Source organism: Barbatula barbatula, assembly GCF_947034865.1.
Source record: "Barbatula barbatula genome assembly, chromosome: 12".
NCBI classification, from domain to species: Eukaryota; Metazoa; Chordata; class Actinopteri; order Cypriniformes; family Nemacheilidae; genus Barbatula; species Barbatula barbatula.
In genome coordinates, this window is record NC_136775.1 from 16,195,544 (window position 1) to 16,211,394 (window position 15,851).

General features: G+C 37.4%; 1 protein-coding gene across 2 annotated transcripts; it reads right to left on the minus strand.

Annotated features, from left to right (window-relative positions):
- Positions 1–8,363: 8,363 nt before the first annotated feature.
- Positions 8,364–15,831, minus strand: abhd5a (abhydrolase domain containing 5, lysophosphatidic acid acyltransferase a). 2 transcript variants are annotated; one of them, XM_079468686.1, is made up of 8 exons: positions 15,695–15,831; positions 15,267–15,347; positions 13,789–13,874; positions 12,911–13,280; positions 11,854–12,008; positions 10,550–10,661; positions 10,220–10,406; positions 8,364–9,950 (listed from the first exon to the last, which is right to left on the minus strand). In XM_079468686.1, exons 1-8 carry the CDS (start codon positions 15,724–15,726, stop codon positions 9,861–9,863), a joined length of 1,113 nt encoding a protein of 370 aa, XP_079324812.1. In that variant the 5' UTR covers positions 15,727–15,831; the 3' UTR covers positions 8,364–9,860. The 2 variants fall into 2 exon arrangements, with proteins under 2 accessions (XP_079324812.1, XP_079324813.1); XM_079468687.1 differs by lacking the exon at positions 15,267–15,347 and having other exon boundaries at positions 8,389–9,950; positions 15,695–15,745.
- Between the last annotated feature and the right edge of the window lie 20 nt (positions 15,832–15,851).

The following is a 15,851-nucleotide window of genomic DNA, read 5'->3' on the forward strand; positions in this document are numbered from 1 at the left end:
TAACTTTTGACATGAACTACAAATAACAAACCTAAACCTAAACCAATTATGCACTTATGCACATATGCACATCTGCATATTCTTTGAGGTTGTATAAGCAGGAGGCCATTTACCTGCTAAGCTAGTAGGACATGACTGAGCAGAGGGTTCAAAAGGTTAAAACATACATATGTGTATATATATAAAATAATAAAGGTGTGAGTTTGCGAGTACTCAATAATTTAGACTAGAAACATTTTTCCCCCCGACGCCCCCCCTTTTTTTAAAACAAAGACACTTCTTTTAAAACCACTATGGCTGGATGGTTGATCCCCTGTTATCAGGAACGGGAGACCGGAGTTCGAACCTCGATGGGGACATCGATACATGGTGTGCTAGATGTTGGGATCTAGGGCGGAGGTAGTGGGGAAGGTGCTACGGGATCCCGGGAAGGGCTTTACCATCAGTAGCGAAAGCCTGTTCAGACTGAAGTGCTACCTTGGGCGTTACGCGAGGTGGGCAGGCCTTCCTGGGCCCTTGGGTGTGGAGAATCCTCTGGCGCCGCCCCTCCCCCCCTTTTTCTCTCTGTGACCCATTTATACATATATAAAGAATAGAGCATGTGCCAGTGTTTTAAATAAGACTACAAAGTCAATTTTTTTTAAAAATATATTACTCTGTGCATTTCCCTAAACCTAAACCAGAGTACAAGACACAAGAACTCACCACACAAACCACAATGAACCAGCACAAGACAGAAGACACAAGGGCATTAAATAAGGGAGCAAATCAAGAGGGAAACAGGTGTAGGGCATTAATCAATAACGAGAGGATGGGACCAGAGACGAGACCCGGAGAGAGCAATAACAATAATTGCCTCTCTCCACATTAAACATGGAGGTTCTGTCATGATCCTGCCACTATACTAAGAGAAACATGACATGATGCAGCAGAATCATGACACATTCAGGCATTTAAAGCATCAAAAGTCAGTTACGGAAATATGTGAATGCATTCAGCACTGGGTTAAAATAAGCACAACCAAAACCCCATTAGGTCAGACATTTAGTTTGCTGAGTTCATTCAGACATCCCCGATAGATGCTAAAACTGTTAAACCCCACACGGTAATTCTTAACCTTCTGTCAATACCTTACACACACAACAGTCTCATACACCACAGACAAAATGCTCCAAATGAGGTACAGGAGGCTTTCAGAGAGCTAAAAAAAAGCCAGCAGCATCTTATCAGAGGACTAACCGAATAAAAGCAAGGAGTAGAGAGAGTATAAAAGGAAACTAAATGTTTGGAGGAGGGAGGGAGGGAGGGATGAGTATAGAGCTAATGAAGGAGGAGTCTTCTTTTGGCTGAGCGCAAGCCTTTTCTGCTTCCAGTAAAAAGCCAGACGTCTCCACAATCAATAGCACCATAATTCCACTGCAGTAATTGCCGTTTGTGTTGAGAAACGATAGTTAATCATTAGCCGTGAGGCCGCCGAGGCTCATGGGAGCTGGAGAGGAGCTGGTGAAAATCGCTAATAAGGTCAGCAGTGGCAGTTTAACACTTAGTGAAATTTCCATACAAACGCTCGCTGGACCCTTCTCCCTGTGAGAAGTTAAAGATGACGGTGCACATGAGTCGTAACAGAGGATGGAGTCTTATCCGTTAGTGCCGGGATCATGAAAGCGTGATTTTATATAACAAATCGGCACTATTAGCAGGAATTTAATTCAATATCATTCTGCCCTGAAACACTGCCGATTTGTTGCACGATAATACAAAACGTTTTCAAAGGCGACAAATTCAATTTACAATTTTATTTTCATTTACTTTCCAAGGTATTTGTGGATTTAACTGTCCGTCGCTTGCAGCTTGTTTTTTTTCATTTAGTCCAGTAGATTTCATTTTCTTGGAAAACAAACCTTGCATTTATTATTACTCCCTTGTTTTCAGCGGAACATGATGTTTTAAACAATGTACTTTTAACACATTTTTTAAGTGATAGTTAACTCAAAAATAAGAATACCGTCATCGTTCGCTCGCCCTCTTGTCATTTCAAACTTTCTTGACTTTCTTTTGCGGAACACAAAATAAGATATTTAGAAGAATGTAGTTAACTGGACCCCATAGGCAGTTAAAGTGAACAGGGTCCAGTGCTGTAGGTTACCAACTTTCTTCAAAATATCTTCCTTTTGTGTTCTGCGGAAGAAAGAAAGTCATACCGGTTTGAAATGACAAGAAGAGTAAATGATGAGAGAATTTTCATTTGCGGGTGAACTGTCATTTGAAGTCATTTAGAACTGGGAACAAGATATTCCCGTTGCTCAACATAGCGTATCTGGAATCTTTTAAACATATTAAATGGAAATGCACTGTAAGGATAAAAGTGTTACACATGAAAAGAAGGCGATCAGGTTTGGAACAGCACAAGGATGAATACATGACCACAGGATTTAGATTTTACTGTAGAATACAAAACAAAAATTTCTAAATGAAATGATGTATATAACTTTTAAATATTCATTAGGAGGATTAATATCATTTCTTTACAGTACAAGGGATATTTATAAATCATATTACTGCGGTCTTTCGCAGACTTTACTTTACACAACAGGATAAATGCCTGATGTACAGTAATGTACAGTATAATGGCCAGAACACAATGTGGCTATCCCATTCCCAGCCCTCGGTAGATTATAGAGGTGGTAAAGTGTCCATTTATACAGCCCTGCAGGGCATGCTGGGACTAAAAGGCACACGTTTATTACACACTAATGACATCAGGGGAAATCGGATTTCTAGAAAAATCCGAGAGAGTGAAGAGGGAGTGAGCATAAGGCTACGTTAATGGCTTTATGATTGAGCCAGCTCACGAGTGCCGTCTTCACACGCGGCGAAATGCCTTTCCCTGCCACATATTCTGTCACATAGAAACATATTCTATTGGTCATTATACACTGTGGTGGCATATTAACAGAAACCAGAAGAAAAAACGACAACTTTATGATTGTTTTTGTTTAAAGCTTTAGGAGGTACTGAATTTACAGTATATTCCTGGCATTAGTTGCTGTACTTTCACAGTAAAAACTGTATTCTCTCTATGCACCATGGCAACCTTCGGTGTCAGCAAAGCTTCCCATTGCTGCTTCAGTGTTCGTATACTGTACATAGCTATACCCTCAACCCCAAAAGACAGCATGTTATTTCTAGACACTTTCTCATGTCATCCTCCCAGTCGGGTTGCGATCATTGAACCCATTTAGGAACGTATATTCCCACAGTGTCAGAAAAAAACAGGTCCTGATGTGTATGTACATGCATTTATACATTTGGTACTAATACTTCAGGTGCAAAAATGTACTTTTATAGAAAGGTACGGTCCCAGTGTATTCCTGCTGGAATATGATCCTTTTAATGGGATTTTTAATACACCTGAGAATTATACAGTAAACTGTACACAGTATAATACTACACATTTGCTGTTTAGTACTTTTCTACACTGTAAAAAGTAATTTTACAGAATTTTTACAGTAATTTTTTACATATATAGGGCCTCATTCATGAAACACGAACAGTAAAAATGTTTGAGTAAATCGTTCGCAAAGTTGTTCTGACGTTATATTTTCAAACTGTTAGTTAGTACGAAAGAAATGTACACTTTCTTCCTACCACATTTAAACGTTCTGTGTTCTTTTACTGATAACACGCATTTTTATGCACTTTGTATCGTAATGGTATATCCAGAGTTCCCTTGCCCTGTCTTGTTTCGTTTTTTACTCTTTGACTTTAGTTAAATGCAGAACTCGTCACTGTCCGTTTTTACACTACCGTCCAATCACAGTGGAGTGAGGTGAGAGTATCACACTTGAAAAATGATCAGCCATATCTGTATTGGCCGATAAATGGTCATTTTGAATGTTATCGTAATCGGCCGATACAAAAATGTAGGCCGATATAGCCGATACATTTTTAATCATTTCCTCTGGTTGAACCCATAAGCTGCACGCTGCTCACAGTTAAAATCCAGCAGTGTACAGTCCTGTCTTTCTGTCGTGATCATTCACTTACTGTTATAAGCAAGACATTGTTGATGTAGGTAGATATTTATGAACGTGTATATCATAGGAACAAAAGCATAGTGTGAATCAGACTGCTGAATGCTTTTTGTCCTGAGACCTGTTTGACTCGTGACTATTGAGAACATCTTTCTGGTTTGCTCTGGAAGAACATCTTTAAAGTTTTTATGCAATAAACATTCTACCAGAAAAGTTTCAAAGTTAAGGAATCTTGAACTTGTTTAAAGTAGGTTTGGTGCAGGATTTTCAGGGGACAAAAATAATGTTCAGTCTCAGAAAATGTTAATAATAATATTTATATACTGTATATCGGCCAATCGGTTATCGGCTTCCAATGTTTAAGAATGATCGGTTATCGGCTTCCAATGTTTAAGAATGATCGGTTATCGGCCAAAATTTACGGAATTTGTAAATTGGGGAATTTGTGAATCTGGAGGAGAGTTTACGGGAAGGTCTGTTTTGCTCAGAATTACTTATAAATTTACGAATATTTCATGAAGGAGGCCAAATCACATATTTTTGAAATACGTCAATTTATTTCCCAAATTACTGAAAAAGACTACAAATTCAAAAGAACGACACGGATTTTGTTTATTTGACAGTATATTTCAACCCATACTTTGCAATGACTAACTACAAATTCTAGTATTGTTCTTATTATTTATTTTACTTTGTAGCATTTGTTGGGGTCCGACAAAATAACAAGGCCTGCATGAATTTCACAGTGAGTGTGTAAGAAATTAGATTAAACCTTAAATACAGCACACGTCTGTAAGGTTCATGAATTGATCTCTCAACGACAGTATATTTTATAGCCAGTTCCTTCTGGAAAACAGAAACCCTTGCCGTCTGATCATCACCGTAAATGACGGCTGTGTGACTTTTCTTCTTACTGTAATTACCGAACACAAGGAGATGTCTTCGCCTGAGAGTTCATAACAGTCTATTTAATCCTACAACCTCTCTGAGAAAGGCCTTATTTGATCTCTCCTTTCTAAGAGGATCTGATCTTTACGTCTCTCCGTATTCGGCGGTAACACTCGCCGGCTAATTTCCGAATTTAAATATTCATGTATGCAGATGAGACGGTGTGAGTGTGTTTACACCTACACAGGGTCTGTGACAGACAGACAGTTTGTTTTACAATGAGCTCCCCCCCTGAGGGAGAGACTAAAGCTAACGGGTGCACTTCGTTCTGAAATAGACACAGATGAGAAGCCAGTTTGATTGAAGGATTGTCGGGCAGGCGGGTGGGTTTGCGGATTGCAGGCAGGGGAGGTCGAGAAAACCAAATGATGAGTACAATACCACCAGCAGGATTTATTCTGGATTATTACGAAGAGCCAAAAACTGCACAAGCACGGCAAGAGGTTTCTGACTCTTTCTCTGCTATCTCTCTCTCCTCCTGCATCCCCCTCACCCCACCCACCCCAGTCGTTCTTCGCTTGGTCAGCAGAAGCATTTGGAAATGAAATGGGTTTCTTTTATGGCAACTGTACAAGAGGCTCTCCCGGTTCTGGAAGCTTCTTTGGAGAACACTTAGAGTTAATTAAGCTCCAATAATTTGCAAATGGACTGTGGATCTAGGTGCAGACAATTTTTTTTTAAAACCCAAGCCATCCGCTCACATGACCCGGTGCAGTTCGCTGCTGGTGTACTGGGAGAGAAGTTGTTATAAAGCAGGGTTTTACAAATGTGATCTTGGAAAGAGACAATGCATTACAGCATTAGAGTAAATGTGATTATAGACACATTACAATGGTGCCTGTCAGTCTTGCATTCCAGAGTGCTTGACTGAACCTGGCCAGTCTCTTAAGAGAAATGTCCTTTTGGCAACTTTTATACTGCATCACCGCAACGTTGCTGCGGAGTATACTTAAGGAATGATCATGTTTAAATTACGCAAAACACTGAAGATTCAACTACAAATCGCTGTATTGTTACATCACACTTATTATATTTTAAAATACACATATTGTTTAACAGATATTTTTAGCCAACCCATTCAACTTTACACTATCTCAGTATAACGTAGTATGCGGTAGACTTGTTACGATACCATAAACATATATTTTGGTAATATACCAGCTAAAGTACTGTAGTATCACAATACTGTGAGTGGTAACACGGCTGTGGAGATTCATAATTCAAATCTACAAAATAAACCAACATTTGATCAAGATGAAAACCATCCTCATTTTGAATACTTTATTAATGAAAATGAATAACTGGTTACAGTATCATAACACTTGTTAAATATACACTAGAGTATTTTGTAGTATTAACTATATTGGGTAAACTGTAGTAAACACTTTAATATTTACTATGGCAAGACTAAAAAACACTATCGTGTCTAGGAATTTTGCTACAGTTTACTCTATATTACAAAATATTTTATTTTTTAACTGTACTACAAATTCATTTGCGTGAATTAATACCTCATGCGACAGGGAATGTCTTCACGGATCTGGACATGTCAAACCAGTTGTCACAAAGCTCTTCACTCAAATATCCTGCTTGAGTTGAAATTTTTCAACTTGCATGGAAGACGCGATTGCAGTGAATATCTCACTGACTCGCGCAAATAGTTCAATTCGCTCTTGGTGTTAACACACTATTAGGCTAGCTGAAGTTAAATCAAAGCACCCGATAGGTGGAGTCAGTTTACTAAGTACCAGTGAATCATAAACATTTAAGCATTTCGTTCAAAGATTTAGTCAAGAACGAAGCAGGTATCTTTATGGATGACTCACTGAATCATTGACTTTCTCGATTCGTACAAAACACAGATTTATTTCAGAACGAATCACTCCTATGTGTTGTAAACCGCTCTGCTCTGTTTAGAATGATTTTAATTTGCAAAGTAGTGCAAAAACATTCATTTTTGACAACATGACAATGCCATTGAATAACTTCTTGTTTATTGAACTGGGAGCCAAAGACAAATTGAGGTTAAACCCGTTAAAGGAAATTCTGAACAAACAATATTATAGAGCGAATATATATATATATATATATATACAGTATATATACTGTATATTTGTGGAATAACTCAATACAGTTCATTCCACTCCACCCCACAGGAAAGTGTTCAGTTTAATTAAAGTGTAAAATGATTTTTGTTGGATTGATTACCATTTGTATAACCATAGTTTTACTGCATATTGTTTGGTTTAAATAGGGTTAGTTAAACCATGGTAAACAACTCTGCAGACCTTATGGAGTAATATTTGCCACTGAAGATAAAGCAGCTTTATCCACAACAGTTCTGTTACACATACAGTTTCTCCTATATTTCGTGTACTCCATTATGAGCCTGGACGAACACTTACTAACCATTGTTTATGCATGTGCACTTATCTATATACTACAGAGCACTTATCGACCAAACCCTCAACCCACTCTAACACACAGGGGGCTTGTTCTTAAAAAAATAGGGAAACTATTTCCATTTAAAGATACTTTAACTTGCAATATGTTCTCAGACATTCCCTCATATAACACAAGTCATTTCCACACGACAACACAATGCAATTACATTTTTAAGTATTTCCCAACAAAACCCTAAACATACTGTTTCATGTATACATCAAAGTATAAGCAATAACAGTAATGCTAGTCTTGGCAAGAAACCATGAAATGCTATTTCAAGATACTCCCAGCATTTCCAACCTCTTACACCACCTGTTTTACCATCATCAGTGGTTACATGTGATGCTTTATGTGCAGTATCTCTTAGCTTGTTTTCTATAGATCAGGCCACTGAGTAAAAATAGTGATTATTAGTACTTGTGGTCCTTCAGTATTACCGCACGCACAGGAAGTGGTGTAAAGTGTTTCCTGTGGGTTGAGACAGGGAGTCTAATATGGATGAAACGGATGTTCTGATGGCTTCACGTTGCCCTTGATGCTGTACTGCTTTCACGCAATAGAGAGTGTAAGTGAGCGTGTGTGAGTTTACCGCATGGACTCTATAGTGAGCGTTTTGCGGGAGTGCAGGGCGCTAACCTTCCTGCAGCGTAAAATCGTGCCCTCTTGTGGAAACAGATATTATGTCACTACCATTTATTACTTAGCAGAAATCTTACTAAACATATGACGATCGGTGTCGATATTTTCTGATAGCAGTCTAAAATGCATTTTTGGCCAAATGATAGTTGGGTCAGAAATGCAGGAGTGACTTTAAGATTTAGCAACATCACAAAAAGATGTAAATTATGACCTGGAAATCTTGAGAACGTTCTCCGCCCACTGTGACATGACGGTAGCCAGGCAACAGTCCGGCCAAAATGAGTCATACTGTATGTTGAGAGGGCAGGGGGCAAAAACTCATCTGCTTTATTCAGATGACTCTGATTTATTTATTGTTACTCCAATTTACAATACAATCAACTTGACATGTGAAATATCATAAAATCCCATCATTTACACATACACATTTTACAAGTATTATTTAAAAATATATTCCTTTTTTAATTCAAATTAAGCCAGATATGCATTTCCTAAAGGAAAAATCAGTGCTTGCAACAAGCCAAAAGAATAGTTTCAGGTATTGGTGCTGCTTGCATCAATTCGTTGAAATTAAGATCAAACCCTTGTCATAATGTGTGATTTACATCAACCGGTGCTGCTTTGCTATTTATAAAAATAACGGTTAAACACTGGAGTATTTATTCTGTTTAAAGAATTAACAGACCATGACTACAGGCTCAATAAAATATTTATATGAAATTGAAAATGAAATATCTTCAGTTTTCAGGTGAAGATGAGAACATGATAATTTAAATCACACAATACTATCCAAACATGAACATTTGAGGCTTTAGAAACATTATGAGGCACTTTTGAATCTTCCACATGTCATACAGGTTTAACCCGTGAGCTGCATATGATCTGCCTCCCTTCTGTTCCTAACCGTTTTATGAGGTAGAAATCAAAAAAATGCTTCAAAGCCTTTACAAAGAATTAATGCGGCATCAAATTCCTGATAAATGTTTATGAATTCATAAACACTACATTCTGGAGACAACGTGTATTGATGGTTTCATCTGACATATACAGTAACAATTTATTTGACATTACATTTTATTTATATTTTATTATATATGAATTGTTTTAAAACTACTCAACAGTTATTGATTCTTTGCAGAGGTCTACCGGAAGTTAAGTTTAGGCCACATTAGGTTTGTTAATGCTGAAACCATCTATAATGTTAAAATGACAATGTAATAATGGCAGCGTTAGATCATTGAATTAGTTTAAAATGATAGTATGTATAGCTCTTATTTACTATATGTTATCCATTCCTCGTACTTACGTTTAATTTCAAATGAGCTAATATGCTCAAAAAGCCTCAAAGTAAATATTATCAGGTCTGTTATCATTTTGTTGCAAAATGTAGGCTAGGTTTCACGTTGAATGGATGATTTTTTCCCCCATTTTTCTCAATGCCACAAAGTCATCATCCCAATCATCCCGAATTCACACTACATTCCAGAGGCCAATATCAAAAACATACTTGTTGTTTTAATATTAGAATAAAATCACGAATGCACGACATGCAGAATTACTGTATGTGGCATAGAAACATTAAATCTGGGTCAAAATACACATCTAGGTTACCAAACCCAGTTGTTTTTAACCTGCTCTAAGTTAAATACAGTATACAACCGAAATCAACCTGTTGAGCTGATACTGGCATCCTAAAAGCATGGGTGCATTCCCTGACTGCAGGTCTGCAGAATGCCACGTTCAGTTTAACATGGCTTTGGATTAAAAGAAGGGAAGGCTGTTCATTATCAGCATTCAGCTCAGTGTTTCGCAGATCTGAAGTACCTTTTGGTTAAAATCCTCTGGCTGGTCAGCATACACGTAGTGTCCCGCACCACGTATGGCCTAAAAACAACACGTCAATAATACGTTTAATGGAACAACAGACATTAAGTCTTGGACAACTTTCATTATGTACGTTTCTTTTTTTCATGTTTAGAACTACTGCACCTGTCCCCTTTCACTTTCATTATATGCATACTATTAGACAGGGTATTATGATAATAAATATGATATACTTCAGGGGAAATGACCATTTTAAGAAAATGCAAAAAAGCCTCTTTGAAGCCCTGTGTCAATGACAGTTTGTGGTGAGCGGTGAATGGAGAACTCACAATGATCTCTACATGGGAGTTTGGCCTCATTTCTTTGATTGAATTGCCTGAGTGGCCATCTATGCTGGAGCGTGAGCCATAGATCACCGTAATGGGGATGTCGCTGTGAATCAGGCCAATTCTCTGCAGCATAGGCCTCTTTGCCCAGCCATATGGAATGGTCATGTTTTTGAAGGCTGTTTCTCCACTAAAACATTATAATTAGAAAAAAAAAGAGTGTGAGAGAGAGAGTTTCCATATGCAGACTTATATATTGTATTAAATAATTCACAAGGCCAGAGAGAGAGAGAGAGGAAGAAAGACGGATATATAGACACACATATAGGGTACCTTGGGCATTGAACATTTAGATGGTAGATATATTCTGTGACTGTATTGTCGTTAAACATGGCAGCGAATTTCTTTCTGAAATCTGGTCTCAGAGTCTGCACAAGAGTGGGACCTACAGGACAATGCAAACACAAATCTCGTCTGAAAAAAACACCTGAAATTCATTGGTCTAAACATGATGGATCACCGATACATTTTTAATCCTATCATTAATTCTTCATTGATGTCCACATGACTAATGTTTCATTACCTCTATTTTAGAACTAACTGAAGCCAGGGGAATTCTGGGTATATAACACTCCCAAACCACTGGGTACTTTCCACCCTGTGTAATACGAGGATGAACTGGCACATATGGGAGCTGAGATTTGGCATTAAAGGGAACGTTTAAATTAATGTTGTCATCGCAATTTTCATGTTCAGGTGAACTATCCCATTTAAAGACTAACATAATAATTGAAGATTTCATTTGCAAAAACAGATAACTTGGAGAAACCTTTTTTTATTGTGCGTTCCAATTCGTATCGATCAATGTAGTTGGTTTGTTTTGATTAAGTTATAATGAATCCACAAAACAAGCTTACCAAAAAATAATAACATCATAAAAAACTGCAGTTTATCTGTTAATAATCTCCAATTATTGAGTCAATCGTATCAGTGAAATTGCAAAAGTTGATTAAATCTATCCCTGCGTTTCATTCATGACAGTCTTGATTAAATGGTGCTTTTCATTTTATGATACAGATCTAAAACCTTAAGCTACCATCTCAACTGCTCTCATTAAAGCTGCAATTTGAGCAACTATTTGGTTAAAGGTGGGGTAACAAGCTATTTCATGCATTCTGACTTCTTTACACTGTTAAACGTGTTGTCTTCTCATGCTTAACATGGTCAACTTGTCAAAACACGAGTTGGATGTATGACGTTGTATTTCTGTCCTCGATACACTCCACCGTGGTTCATACGCATTTCTGAAAGTCTTTTCTCAAACATGATTATTTTTCGGAAATAATCGTTGGGATGTATCTGTCATTTATAAATGTGATCAAACTAAATACTCTTCGAAGATATTAGGTATGCCATACTACTTTATAGGTTCACAAGATTAATATGAGATTGGCAGAAACTGCATAATACTACCGCTTTACAATAAACTAAAATCAGTTATTGAACAAGCACATGAAAAACTGACTAATAACTGACTGAGTTTGACATAGTCTGACTATTTTTATGCTTCAAACTGAGCCATGATAATGGACGTGACATTAATACGTGCTATTTTACAAAAATAGGGTTAATCTTACCTAAAGGCCCTGCCAGACGGAGACCAGCTAGGGGGTTGAATGGGCTCAGCATTGCCCCCAGAGCTTTGATCCACACAGGAATAGGTCTGTCCTGGTCTCCTTGGTCAGGACGCTCCGGAAAACCCCACGGCTCCACCAGAATCAAATGCTTTACTCTTGAAAACAAGCAGTGAGAAACAGACCATGCTGTAGACTCTTTGAAAATGAACACTTAAAATGACCAATCGCATTTGGTTCTTCTGAACGAGATAGTTCGGATGGGTGAACCTCGCACATAACAAAGTGATACTATAATTCTCCAAGAAGAGTTGAAAAGGGAAAATAGGAAATGTGTCCCGACTTTGTTGACCGACAGTAATAAGTGTTCCAAAAGTAATAAGCACTGATTATCTCACCAACTCTGTACACAAAGTGGAATATACTGTACAGTTGCTACAAATGATATGTTTATTTGCTACAATAGTGCCTCAAGTGACACGCAATAAATGTTTGACACGACAAAATCAGCAGTGACTGCTTGATGTAGCCCAATACTTTGTAGTCATGACTAAGACATGCAGAATTAACGTCCAAGTCCAGTGTGTGAATTTAGCAGCATCTAGTGGTGAGACTGCGAATTGCGTCATAGCAAGTACACAGTCCTATCTACATGAATAGGGGAATGCAGATATTTTGCTTAATAGCGATATTTCGCTAACCGAAATGATAATTAAACATTTCTGATCAATAATTAAACATGACATGAACTTTATCATAACTTTGATTTGCTAAGCTTAAAGGGGGGCTGACCGATTTCCGCTTGTTACGACAAAGTTGGGCCGAGCACCAAAACAACCTTGTAGCCAATCAGCAGTAAGGTGCACAGGACAGACATTAGTCGAGCCGAGTGTATGTAAATAGATATAGCTCATTCTCTAAGGTAATAAAAGCATAATGCTTCATGTAAGGCCTTAATACACCCCTGAATACATAGTTATGTATATTATTTAGTATTTCTTTCAATAGTCCTACATAATCGCACACATTGCACCTTTAACTATTGTCCTGATTTACAAACCTGGTTGGGTATTTGATAGCGTAGGAGGCAGCCAGATATCCTCCTAGGTTATGGCCTAACATTATCATGCTCTCCAGGCCCATCTTCTCTCTCCACTGTTCAATGGACTGCACAAACTGGAGCTCAGCCTCCTGGGCATCTTTGCTGAAGTGAGGTCTGGTGCTCTGGCCAAAGCCCATTAGGTCAAGGGCGTAAACGGGCCTCTGCTGAGAGAGACAGTCCAGGTTCAGGGCCCAAAAACCCACGCCGCCCCCGAATCCATGCAGAAGCACCAGAGGTGTTTTACTTTCCATGGGCCCCTTAAACACCAGCGTCCACAACATGTTGTCAGATATGCGGACAAACTGTTTGAAGAACTTGCTTTTGATGTCTGATCAGAATTTGGGGGTGAAAAGGGAGAAAGGTTTCTCTGTTAGTCGTATTAACCGTAATAGTCTATAGGTTTATATTATAAACCTATAGGTTATACTTTTGTTTATTTTCAATAACATGCACAATATGAGCAGTAAGAATTTTTAGAGAGTAAATATGGTCAGATGATTTCAAGTTTAACTTCCTGTACAATGCAGCAGCTAAACACTTTTGGCCCGTATTTAACAACTGTTGTCCTGTATTTACCTCATTCATTATTTATTGAGGCATACATGTAGTGTCACTTTGCATCAAGTAGCTTGATGAATTGAGACCAAAATAGTTTTTCATGGCATGGATTGTTGGGTTACTCTTTATTATATGCCCTTACTGCACTATTTATGTGCACTTAAACATTTAGTGTATAAGGATTATTCAAAGGCATTCAATACCAACTGTGATCCGCACCATAATGACTCAATGAATTTTGATATACATTGTAAATTGACATGAGAACAGTAACTTACACTGTAGCATCCTCTCCTCAGCCTCCTTCAGTTGTATTTGAGATGTCGGGGACCAAGAAGGCAGCCATTTGGTTATCCACCATGACCTATAACAGATCTGCGAGTTTATTTACAGTTACTTATAGACAGCTTGAAAAAACAGGGAGACTTATGGGAAGTGTAAAACACTTGACCAACACACATGACCATTACAATGACCAAACTGAACATAGTACATAGAGTCAATTTTAGTCCAGTGACAACTAACAAACCAGCCACATTGTTTACGCATGTCTGTTTCTATGTAATTCTGTGGCTTTTAGTCACAATGTGTTTGGTCAACTATTGTAGGCCTATACTTCAAAAAGTTGATAAAGATAACTACACTCAAAGAACTAATCTTGCACACTTTTCAATGCTTTCTACAAAGATTGAGACAGGTCCGTACTTTCACAACACTTTACGTCACACTGTGGATAAAAACTACTAGATACACACAACTACACTCTTAAAATGGATGTGTTCATTTTAATACATTGTTTGTGTAATCCTATTTAACACATGTGTTGATTTATAACACATGTTTTCTTAAAAGTAATACAAATCTTGTTGTCCCAAGAAATAACACAAATACAACGTTTTAACACAACTGTTTTCAAAGTGTACCATTCAAAGGTTTACGGTCACTTGACTGAAATAGTTTCAAAGGAAAGGAAAATGTCAAAATAATTTAAAAAGTGTTATGCGAAGAAACATAACATTTTGATCAGTATGCTATTATTATAAAATGTGTAAAATAATAGAATTAAGTAATAACAACACGTATTTATTTATTTATTTCCTCACAAAGTAATTCCTAAAGTTAATTCACATTTTCTAAGAACATCGTTTCGATGAGTATACAACATGTTAAAATGATTCCTACAGTGAAGATACATTTGTGTTATTGCATAGTTTTGATGAGTACACTATTATCATCAAATGTGTAAAGCTTTTAACAAAATCTAATAAAGTCATATCATCAAGTTGTTTTGTCAGTCAAACCGTAATTCCTATAGTTAATATAAATTTGTGTTATTGCATAACTTTGATCAGTATGCTATTATAATAAAATGTGTAAAAAACAAAGAAAATCGAATAAAATAACCACAACACGTTTTAAATGATTTATTTTGTCACATAGTAATTCCTATAGTTACTTTAAAATTCTAAGATTACATAGTTTTGAAGAGTACATTATTATTATTAAATATGTAAAAAAATTTAAGTAACCACAACACGTTTTTATTACATTTCTCGTCACAACACAATTCCTATAGTTATTTTAAATGTATTGTGTAAATGAGTTTGCTTTGCTATCATTAATCTAAACCAATGAGTTAGTGATCCTAAACTTTTGAATGTCAGTGTACAATAAACACATGGACACAAGACATCGATGATGTCATGATGAACTGTGAATGCATGAACCCCAACACACACTACTGGACACAGATTACCTCACTGTCTTGTCCAAGAAACTGAAAACATTGTTGAAGAGACTTTGAACACCGAGAACCATCAGTACACGCTGCGCCCATCTAAAGTCAAGAGAATCAAGCACACGATGAATCATCACGCGTTAGATATTAAAGTCATATGAAGGTTTTATTGCTGCGCGGTCGGAGGATCTGACAGGTGCGCGCGTGTCAGCATTGCATTGCGATTGTCAGCACAACACGCGACTTTCTCAACAAGTAAAACAAAACACAGAGTGATGATCTTCTGTTAGATATTCTTGATCAAAACAAACACTTCACTTCCAGCGTGACGTTTAAGTCAATGCGTCTCGTTATAACAACAATAACAACACTGACAAAGCACAACATCTACACTGTTATTAACACTGTATTTTAAAGCAAAGGTGTTTTTAAAATGTGACTCTTACCCCGTGTCCGCTGACACTGTTTGCTCTGCCATGACTCCAGTTTGCTTCTGATTCTAGGCGTTAGATTCATTTGAACCGATTCGCGAATCGTTTCCCTGCAGCTCGATGTTCGGTTAACACGCGAATCAGATCCGATTGATTCACAAAAAAGGAACCG